This window comes from Lolium rigidum, chromosome 6 (assembly GCF_022539505.1).
Source record: "Lolium rigidum isolate FL_2022 chromosome 6, APGP_CSIRO_Lrig_0.1, whole genome shotgun sequence".
Lineage (NCBI taxonomy): Eukaryota > Viridiplantae > Streptophyta > Magnoliopsida > Poales > Poaceae > Lolium > Lolium rigidum.
The window spans coordinates 213,423,766-213,434,716 of NC_061513.1; the positions used below are offsets into that span (position 1 = coordinate 213,423,766).

Sequence of the window (10,951 nt, forward strand, 5' to 3'; positions counted from 1 at the left end):
CCCCTCAATAGTGCAGTCTTCCTCTGCATTTCTCAACAACGCTGATAGGCCTTCGGCACACAGAATGAACAAATAAGGTGACAAAGGATCCCCTTGTCGCAATCCTCTCTCAGGGGTAAAACCCTCTTGCAAATTCCTATTCACCTTCACTTGGTAAGAAACATATTTAACACAGTTCATCACCAGTTGTATCCAATCCGCACCGAAGCCCATTTTCTCCACAATTTTCACTCAACCCGATCATATGCTTTACTCATATCTAACTTGACCGCCACATAACCATCGCGTCCACCTTTCTTCCTATGCATCATATGAGTTATCTCATAAGCAAGAAGTACATTGTCCGTTATCATCCGGTCCCGGGACAAAAGCCGACTGTGTTGGTGAAATAATGAACAGCAGAATCACCTTCAGCCGGTTGACAAGAACCATTGAAATGAGCTTATAAAGGACGTTACACAGGCTGATGGGGCGAAATTCAGTTACACGTTATGGATTTTGCACCTTCGGAATTAAGACAATGGTTGTCTCATTCCATCCGCTGGGCATTGCCCCACCATTTAACACACCAAGCACTTCCTCCTGAATTTTATTCCCCACCATGTGCCAAAACTTTTTGTAAAAAATGAATTGAAAGGTATAACATTCATTCCGATAATAGTTGTCTGACAGACTATACATACATCGATTTGGAAATCTAGTTCTTCGTCTCGTTTTCTCTTCCTATTTTCTTATTAGACATGATGCACATCTACAATTGTAGAACACCTATACCTAAAATCCTATGAAAAATACGTTTGCCCACGGAGAAGCTAATGCACCTTTAAAAAATGGTAAAAGCTAATGGAAGACCTGTGGGGACGTATAATACTCGCTCTCACTGAAGAATGGTCTCAAGTCCTCTTGGCACATGAACTCCAAAGGGAAGGAAACGAGGTTGCCTCTGACAGCCTGCAGTCTCCCTGCGGGGTCGGTTCCTACCACTACCATGTCCCCATCTTCCTGGACGATTTCCGCTTTCTCAAGGGCAACACCTAGGTCGATGGTCGTGTGGCCAATTTTCTCCTTCCGGTGAGCAAGGCTTTGCCGAAACTGGGCCCTGCAAGAGGCCGTACATCATATCAGCGACCAAATAATAGACATTTCAGTCAAAATGCCACCCAAATTTTCGTTCAAGAAATAATAGCAACTAAACTAGGAAATATTTCCTTCATTGGTTTTACCTGGAGTGGATGTGATCATTGGGAACACACAAGAAGACATCTTGGTAGATGGCAGTGTTCGCCTGTCATGTACCAATTTGTTAGAAATGCTGTGAGTAGATCATTGGATGCAAAATTCTCAGCTGTTGAAGGTGGCAACGTTCAGGAATAACAGTGCAATGATTAAAAAAAAAATAGTAACATTCACAGGGTTCCCAGGTTGGGACATGAGAGGTTAGTACAGAGCAAACTAGTACTTCAAGATACAATATATCCATTTCACTGACCTTAGCAGTCGCCATCCAGATGTTTTTGTATGTCGAATCAGCCACAGGATCCATGATTTGATTAACCTGTTGGTGAGAACAAACAATGAGCAGAATGAGACTTTCACGGCTCTGTTTTCCACATGCACCACAAAGTGAGGAACCGCTCATCAAAATTGAAAACATAAAAGCTTCCTTTATATGTAACCACTCATCAATTATTTAAACCGCTCATCAAAACTTAAAACATAAAAGTTTCCTTCATATGGAACCGCTCACCAATTATGTTCACTTAAGTCTGATATAATAGACAAAAATTTGAGATCACAGGTTCAAGCATATTACGATTTGGCAAAATAGTTAGGATGGTGCATATATATGAGAAAGAAAAAATGAAGCAAAAGTTCCCACTTTAGCGCCTTCGGCATTTGAATAAGACTCAGATGTCACACAACTAGTACAACAAAGACAAAAACACAGGCTATAAGTCTTGCTTTTCACCCATCCAACTGCTTATATCTTTATTGTAGACTCAAGTATCACTTCATGATTAAGTTGACTGAAGATAGTGTCCAAACCTCTCCTGCATGAAGACCAAGGTGTTCTGCCCACAGAGAAAGGCGCAAGCTGAGAGAGAACTTCCCAGCTTCCCAAGGACTTCCATCCATTGTTGAACTGACCATCTCTTTATCTTCAATAATCATACCAATCTAATAAAACATTGTAAAGTCAAGAAGAGGTTCAGAGCAGATTACCCAAGTAACCTAACCCACTAAGCATGTCACTTAATATTTGACTATTTGCAGCTGACCAAGAAAAAAGGTAATCTTCGGAAAGATAATTCTCTATTCAGGAAACTAGTAGTTCTGCATGGAGTGTAAGGCACGCATTATATATTGCAGAACTTTAGGACCAAACCGATAGGATCCCTTCTATACTTTACTCAAAATAGTATTTGAGTAATATGCAAACATACAAGCATGCAGAATTATAATTAAGCCATACCTCAGAATCCCTTGATCCAAGCAAGCTTCTATCGTTTATATTTGCTGAGCCAATCAGTGTCATGCGATCATCAATGATCATCAACTTACTGTGTACATATATCTGCAGCATTCAGATTGTTAGCAAAACAAAGAAGAGAAAAACTAGAAAGGGGGAGGAAGAAAATTGATCATTAGCCTATAGCCAGGACCTAGGAAGGTAACAGAAGACTTCTGAATAGAAAACATGGTTCATTAATTGAGGTGCTTCTTTACCTGATTGGTGACCAAGGGCCCTCCATCACCTAGTCTACCATGTGCTCTAAGCCCATAAAACGAGATATAATCATGTGCTTTTGAGCCAACTACATCATATAGATTCTTAAGTATTGAATTAGGCCCTCTACAAATAGTCCGGTATTGCCAATGCATAATTGCCCTCACAGATGCAGCGCCACCATCATCAATACCTCCCTGTAATTAAATATATAAACAAGTAGCCAAGAGAAAACATTAAGAAAAATCAGTAATTGCTACACAGCACATTACCTGAAAACCAGGTAAAAGTGGTATGACGATGATAACCCGAAAGCACCTTTTCTCCTTTTCTGCTCTAAGTATCCTTCTGTATAATGCCTCTAATACTCGGTTTTTAATTGTGTCATCTCCTGAAAGACCTGATATGAAAAATTGATTCTGCAAAGACCAGCAGAAAGAAGTTCAGAAAAATGGTGCGAGTATGAACTGTAATTATGTGCATGTTGGAATTTCAGTACTCCATAGATTCTCAAACTTATGACCATAATACACCCAATCAAGTATTATTTGAAATTTTGAACATTTCGAAATAAAATCATAAGAGAAAAAGCAGAAGATATACAACACCTCAATATATACAAAATGTTCTGCCTTCTCAATGAGAGAAAAATAGGCGTTGTGAATGCTTCCTTCAATTTGAGTTGTTCCAGCTGACCATGGACCAACACTTCTAATAACCTGAATCAAAGGAGAGGACACACAAAAGCTTACATCTTTTCATTAAGCAGAAAAACAGAGTGTAATTAGGGGTGTGCAAGTATGGTATGAGGTCAACCTGTACAAAACAGCGATAAATCAGCTAGTTTATTTTCCTTCACAAACTGCAACTTGACCTACGGACCTAGTACAAAGAAATGAACTAACGGTTCTGGCGGGTTGAGCTCAAACTGTATTTGCATGCCCCTAAGTGTAATTACAAGGTTTTAAGCCATGAGTCTTCTGAGCCCAATGAAAAAAAGCCCACACAAACCCAACAAAGCACAGAATGGACATCTAGCAACCTGCAGTCGTAAGCATTCTATGAACGCTGAGCTTCAGCTATGATGCCATGGGCAACTGACACAAGATCACGAACCTCTAACTGCAAGACTATACTGTTCCTCTCATACCAAGTGGAAAGTATATACATGTCTTGATTATGGTGTTTATATGTTGTTAAATCAAGCTATAATATCGCCATATGCCCCCAAACAGACACAAAAGTAGCCAGCCAATTTATTCCTATCTAATATGCGGTTACTAATGAAAAATATTATTTTTGGATAAACAGTTAAGCTTCTTCCTTTTGAACGTTACTTCTTGAAGTGATAATATCATGGTGAATAATTCCATGGATAAATTTGTGAACAAAAAATAATCTATAAGGTAAAACATGGTAGGAATTGATAAATTATTAAATTGATCAATTCTTCGTTGCAACTAGCATGAACTGACCTGACAACGGCAAGTTGCTTGAGGACCAACCTCTCCTACATCAAGCACAGAGGCAACCTGGCTTCCTCTCTCCTGTGTCTCCCACCACTCCTTGTCTATGTGGCGTACATTTGCTTTAGATGTGTTATTATGATGTATAACAACTGAAACCTCAGGAGAGCCAAGATTGTCCACAAAACCTTTCATCTGTAAATCCTGAGAACAAAGATCTTGTTTCGCCTTTCGGTTTGACAGTGGCTGCTTGAAATTGGTTTGACTTGGGTGATCTAAATGACCACGATTGATGTCTAACTTCAGGCCTAGATCGCCATTACGCAAATCCAGGTGATCAGGCTCTTGAGGCAAGAGCAACGGAATGTCCTGGTATGATGCTGGTGCAGTCAAGGTGCTTTGCCTCCTCACTTTGATATCTTTATCTTGAGTTTGTTTACTCTCTGTCTCACAATTTGTGTCTTTGCTATTGCCCATGTAATGGGGAATTACCATATGATGATGAGGCATAAGTAAGGGAATTGCCTGCTCATTTGGTGCTTTATTCCTCTGCATAAAAGTGGAATCATCAAGTTCCAAAAAATATAGGGTTGCAAACTATTTATAGTCATCAAACAGACCTTTGCATAGTTCCAGCGCTGAACAAAATGTCTTGCTACATCTCGACATGCTGGACCATAAACAGCACACTGAACATCATGCCAGGGCATGCGAGGGTACTTAGTACGATCAAGCTCATCTTTCATTGTGTCCTCCCAAGAATTCGGCTCTGATTCTCTAAAACAGGGTAAAAGCAACAACAACAAGAATGAGAAACAAACCCAAAGACCTTACAGAAAACTTATGCTTAAATCAAAGCTAAAAATACAATCAGTGCAAGAAATTACCTCGGGTTGTAATAATCCTTTCCTGGCCACGTTGAAGGAGGGAAATCCACAACTTTGTGCTCAGGGGTATCATAACGGCCAAAGCATAAATCAAGACCTCCGATGTAGCAAACTTGATTGTCAACAATAACAATTTTCTCATGGTGGGACCTTAAAGCCATATAAAAGAGTTGAAATGTAAGAATTTAATCAACTCCTACAAACAGATAGCAAGTCTAAGCTTTTCATAGTACCATAAGTATATGCCAGTTGAGAAATGATCAGGGTAGCGCAAAACTTTAACATTTTCATGAATGTTAAGCAGCCTTTGTTTACTGTACATGCTGTTAATTTTCAATGCAAGAGAAACTTCCTTGTATAGAAGAATGTAAATCTGCAAAAACAAACAATACTACATTTATTAGTCAAATTTATAGTTGATAAAACTGAATACTGACAAAAATTAGAAACTATTTGTGCTAACGCAGTAGTAAACATTGACTACTTACACAGGAGATAACTACAAGCAAACACTGTTCAGTGTGCAGTATTACGCTTTTTACTTTTTTACAGATGTGGCCATTTTCACATCTTAAAACCCCTCTATGCCATGGTATAGGCTTTGCAATCCCCGATTTGACACCTAATAATTACTTATTACCTGTATGCCACCAGATACCTAACTTTTTATAAGAAACTAACAGACTGTAAAAGTGACACCCACCAATATTGGCCCTCCTTCCTCCTGTCTTACTGGGAGTGGGCCTATACTAGCCACAATAACTGCATCAGACCTCTTGCTCCCACACATGTCCCAGAAAGTGCAAAAAGCCACGTCATTCCGTGCATTGCGACCAGATAATTGACCAAAAGAGTGATCCCAATAGCAGAGATGGTGAGAGGAAGGTATCTTGCTTGTACTGTCACCCTTCTCTCTTAACTCAGTACTCTACAGTCTAGACACAAAGGGCATACAGCGACAAAGTTCTAACACTTTATCTGATACAAAACACTGTAAAATAATAATTACCTGTACACCTCGCTTTGCCCTCGATTCCAGAAGAATATCAAGCCTGGAAGACCCATGATACTGGAAAGGGCGTCGAAGGTACAATTCTGGGCAGAGCCACCAATCAGTAATAAATATCTGCACTAAATTTAATTTATTTTACATGACATGCCAACAATACAATTTTCTGCAGAAACCACAATGAAATTGATGAAAAACTGACCTCTGATTTGGCTTGCTCAATGGAAGAAGCAATAGCGTCAAATGCTGATTGCCCATCTATAAACCATTGTACGGTACTACCATCTTCAGTCAAGCCCCTAGGTGGTGCAAATGAACCAAAACGATGAGGGTGACACCACCCCTCTGGAAGGCGCCGAGCAGCATTTATTGCAGCTACCCAATCTTTTACTTTGGCAGAACTTCTTGTTCTCAATTTCATTGTCCTCCCCCCAGAAGATACCTTCCACAAGGAACAGTGTTAGCAAAATCAGACTGAAAAGACCGATGCCTTGTCTATTTTGTACCACTATGTTGCTTCCCATAGAAAAATGGAAGGCAATATCAGATATCATTGACCTTTTTTGTATTATATTTGAGGTACATAAATGCAATATCAAAATAAATGCAATCTACAAACAGTGTTACCAAAATCAGACTGAAAAGATCGATAACTTGTCTATTTTGTACCACTATGTTGCTGGCCATAGAAAAATGGAAGGCAATATCAGATAGGGAGCTGTAAAGCTGTTGTACGTTTATAAAAGGGAAAGAGGTACCTCAAATCCAAAATGCAATGGATTGCGTTCTTTGATCTCCTTTGCTAGAGTGATTTGACCATCTCCATTTCTAGCCAGGTGATGTGACACATCAAAGATAATTATATCCAGCAGCTTTGGATCAAAAGGATCTTGGAGCAAAGCCAAGAATCCTGGCTTCAGTACAGCCCAGACCTATTAATAAGTGTTCAACTTCCCAGCTCAAATACAAGGATGGAATCATGGCAATATGTGAATAAAATTATACCATACTGCTAAGTACCTTTTGCCAGCTACTACTGCAGAAACGAAAACAGCTAGATGAACAGCATCCCTCTGTACTATTTGTGTCAATTTTTGGTAAGTGTCCAACTGTAACATAATCTTCCTTTAGCTTAGGGCCATACTCTGGCAAAAACGATAACAGAGAGACTTCCAAAAATTTGCAAACCTGCATTTTTAAAAGATATTATGGTCGAGAACAAGCAGCAGCAGGATTGAGTCTAAACAGTTGAGATACACAATGTCATCGTAATGTATAGATTTCACTATTTCAACCAAAATAGACAGGATATAAAACTACTAACACAAATGCCTCTGGGTACCTCTCGTAGGTTGACAATATCCAAATTCCCTAAGAAATGGTTCAGATATTCTTGCATGGCAACCTTTGCACGATCAGAAATGGACTGCTGACGACCAAGCGCTGGTCGAATGACAGGCAGAACAGCACTTGAGGGAACATTTCTGCACCATAGTTTAAGATATTTTGTAATGAAAATATGCTTATGCAAACTTATGGGTATCTCTCCAAATGCCACAGCACAATGTTTGCAAAGACTATCATTGAAGTGTCCATATTTTCCTCAGTCCACTGAGGCCAATATCATTAATAAGGACATCAATTTACCTAGCTTTGGCAGAGTGATCATCATGGTGGGGAAGAACATGCACATCATCTGCTTCTTCATCATCATGCACAACTGGCATATGCTCACCTAATCCCAGATTTTGAAGCCATTCTTTGACCTTCAGTAACAAAAAGAAGAGAAGGAATTCTTCAGTGTCATGCGGGTATAAATTGGCAGTCAAATACAGGCAGTGGAAATATGAGAAGAAACGATTGTGTTTAGAATGCATATTTTCACGCAGGCATGGAATGCCATTTTTGGAACAAATCTTCGTTTGCTCGCCGAAGTAAGTGAAAAAATTGCAAAACATGGACAAGGAAGTGTGAAACAGTAAATCAGAGGCAATTATAAATTTTGTGTTGTTTTTGTACATTTATTTCGTGAATATTTTAAAACGGGAGAAAAATGTTGCAGAAGTACTTCAACAGTAACATATATTGTGATGTTCAAAATTACAGCATACAACGCTTGGCCATAAAAGACGGGTAAAGTAGCTACAGCTCAAATTAATCTTGATTCACCAACCTGTTCCTGCTTCTCATGGAATTCTTCAAGAAATGCACGTCTCTTCAACGTAAAATGGAGATATAGAACCTGTGAAGCCTTCTTGTATAGGAGCCACCTAAACTGATAGAAGAACAAGTTAAATTACAGAATGGCACATAAACAGTTGTAATTCTGACGAGCCACAAAATGTGAACAATACAAACATATGAAGTAAACATATCAAGACGTGGATGATGAATCAGTAGACATATGCTATTTTATTACAGCAAAGGTAAACCATGTTTCCTTAGTGCAGCGAGGTTACAGACTCAATTTTATTTTATTTTGAGTCTGAGCAACGAGGTTAGAGCGAGCACCTAGAATCACATTGTTGGATTATTTAATATCCTTGTTAAGTTTCTTTCCACCAATTATATAGAGATAATATAACATTCGTTAGACATGGTTAGAAACCATGTTCATGAGCAAAAAACAAGAACAATGCCCACATTATTACATTAACATCCAACTATATAGATAATCATACCCGTTCAAGGCATTCTGAATTATCTCGGCCTTACAATTGCCCATGAATGAAGGACAAAAAAAAAAGCTGAATCTCATAAGCATGGAATCTAACGATGGAGGCCTAAATGCGGAGAGCTCACAAGCATTTGCATGAAACCGGTGGAATTCAGACCAGAATTCAAGGAAACGGACACCCATCCGTCCAATCGCTGTATTGCCCACTGACATTATTGCAATGTGCCAACAACAACACAGCATAATGCGGTCCACTTTTCGGTCCTGCGTTTGGAGCCCTGGTAAGTAGAGAACCCCCAAACCTTAAGCCGGGGGGATTCCAATCCGAGTGCTACCGCGCAGGCATCGAAGAAACAGATCACCGAACAGCCAGGCAATTGACGAGATAATTGTACTGGGCACCAACAATGCCCAGCACATCACATCTGTTTTATTTTTTTAAAAAAATAATGCCCAACACAATGGACGCCGCCCACAGGGTCGGAAACAAGCCCTCGAATCTGAAGAGGAGGATGAGCGCACGGACGGACCTGCTTGTACTGGACCTCGACGGTGTATGAGAGCAGCATGGGCGTGATGTCCCCGGCGTCTGGGCGCGAGACCGCGACGATCCTGGCGCGCGGCAGCTCGTCGAACACCCGCGCGGACTCCGGCAGCCGGAACGACGCCGACGAGGCCTCCGGGCCCGGCTCCGGCTCGGGCGGCATCCGCACGTACCTTTGCCCGTGATGCAGGTCCTCCTCCTCCTCGTCCTCCACCTCGGGCTGCTCCCTGTTCATAGAAGAATCCTAGTGCGATTTCCGCACGGTGTTTCTGTTGGGAGGCCGATGGGAGTTGAGGTGCCGAACGCGAAGCACGAACAGGAATCTAAAGGGGAAGGTGACCGACTGACCGGCAGATAGCCAGGGGGAGAGGGACGATTGTTGTCGCCAGATTTGGGATTTTCTTTCTTTTTTGCTCTCATCTGCCTCGAGGTCGGGATTCAGGACAACTCGCAGCCGGAAGTGCATGGATGGGCATATGGACGTGTTTAACTTTAACCCCACTCGTTTCGGGCTGGTGGGCTCACCCTCCTACATGGCAAGTGTGGGATGGGAGGTATGGGGTTTAGGGATTTCCATTCTTTTAATCTTGCTATGCTTGCAAAACAGGTTTCGAGAATTATTGATGATCCAGACTTTCTTTCTGCTAAAGTGTTGAGAGCCAAATACTTTCCGGATAGGGATATTCTCAGAGCGGGGCCTAAGGCGGGCTCTTCTTTCACCTGACAGAGTATTGTGGCGGGTATTCAGACTTTCAAAAGAGGTTGTATTTGGAGGATGGGCTCTGGTGAGTCAATTCACATCTGGAGGGACCCATGGATACCGGCCAGTCCAAACAGAAGAATTATTTCTCCGAGGGAAAATTGTATCCTGAGTATCGGAGCTTATCGACCCTTATACAGGACAATGGGATCACGATCTACTTCATAACAATTTCCACCAAATTGATGTAAACAGGATCATTCAAATACCCCTAGTGTTGGGTGGCTTTGATGATTTCATCGCTTGGCATGGCACCCGTACGGGGAGGTTCTCAGTTCGCTCGGCATACCATACAGAATGGCGACATGCTTTCAATGGTGTTACATGCAGATCACTCATAGCGGGAACACCACTAAATAATATTATTTGGAAAATCTTATGGCATATGGATGTCTCAACAAAAGTTAAAATCTACTGTTGGCGTATATTGCATGGGGTACTGCCACTGAAGGCGATTTTATTTAGGCGACATATTGGTGATAATGGTCTATGTCCTATATGCAATGTCTCTGATGAGGATGTGCTCCATATGATCTTTAAATGTCCAGAAGCTGAAAACATATGGAAGGGTCTGGGTCTGTTTCATATGGTTCAGGGAGCAATAGCTCAAGGCAGATCGGGGTCTGAAACTCTGGGTTCTTTGCTCAGTTTAAACCAATGTGAGGTGGTGGGCTTTGAATCAATTAAGCGAAGAGAATTAGTTGCAGTGGCAGCATGGTATATATGGTGGATGAGAAGACGCTGATCACATGGAGAACAAATTCCTTCGGTTCTGAACTGTATTACATCGATCCGGGCTATTACTGATAACGCAGCGAGGGCTAAGCTGAATCAGAACATCAATGAAGAGAGGAAATGGGTAAGACCTAGAAATAATTAT

The 10,951-nt window shown here is 41.0% G+C and overlaps 1 protein-coding gene across 3 annotated transcripts; it reads right to left on the bottom strand.

Moving 5' to 3' along the window:
* Nucleotides 1–626: 626 nt before the first annotated feature.
* On the bottom strand, nucleotides 627–9,666 carry LOC124660836 (phospholipase D zeta 1-like). 3 transcript variants are annotated; one of them, XM_047198671.1, is made up of 21 exons: nucleotides 9,298–9,666; nucleotides 8,264–8,365; nucleotides 7,738–7,856; nucleotides 7,433–7,574; nucleotides 7,111–7,278; nucleotides 6,849–7,022; nucleotides 6,293–6,532; nucleotides 6,091–6,207; nucleotides 5,315–5,454; nucleotides 5,082–5,231; nucleotides 4,815–4,971; nucleotides 4,345–4,743; nucleotides 4,204–4,311; nucleotides 3,337–3,447; nucleotides 3,001–3,147; nucleotides 2,728–2,925; nucleotides 2,474–2,575; nucleotides 2,047–2,178; nucleotides 1,490–1,555; nucleotides 1,224–1,285; nucleotides 627–1,099 (listed from the first exon to the last, which is right to left on the bottom strand). In XM_047198671.1, the coding sequence occupies exons 1-21, from the start codon at nucleotides 9,544–9,546 to the stop codon at nucleotides 841–843; spliced, it is 3,342 nt and encodes a 1,113-aa protein (XP_047054627.1). In that variant the 5' UTR covers nucleotides 9,547–9,666; the 3' UTR covers nucleotides 627–840. The 3 variants fall into 3 exon arrangements, with proteins under 3 accessions (XP_047054627.1, XP_047054626.1, XP_047054628.1); XM_047198670.1 differs by having other exon boundaries at nucleotides 4,204–4,743; XM_047198672.1 differs by lacking the exons at nucleotides 627–1,099; nucleotides 1,224–1,285; nucleotides 1,490–1,555; nucleotides 2,047–2,178 and adding an exon at nucleotides 2,236–2,336 and having other exon boundaries at nucleotides 2,396–2,575; nucleotides 4,204–4,743.
* Nucleotides 9,667–10,951: the final 1,285 nt, after the last annotated feature.

Coding starts and splice junctions, on each gene's coding strand:
- LOC124660836 (XM_047198670.1), bottom strand. CDS start 9,546: ATGAACAGGGAGCAGCCCGAGGTGGAGGACGAGGAGGAGGAGGACCTG. Junction 5,455..6,090: donor GGGCAAAGCGAGGTGTACAG/GTAATTATTATT, acceptor TTGTTTTTGCAG/ATTTACATTCTTCTATACAA. Junction 1,100..1,223: donor AATGATCACATCCACTCCAG/GTAAAACCAATG, acceptor GGCCTCTTGCAG/GGCCCAGTTTCGGCAAAGCC.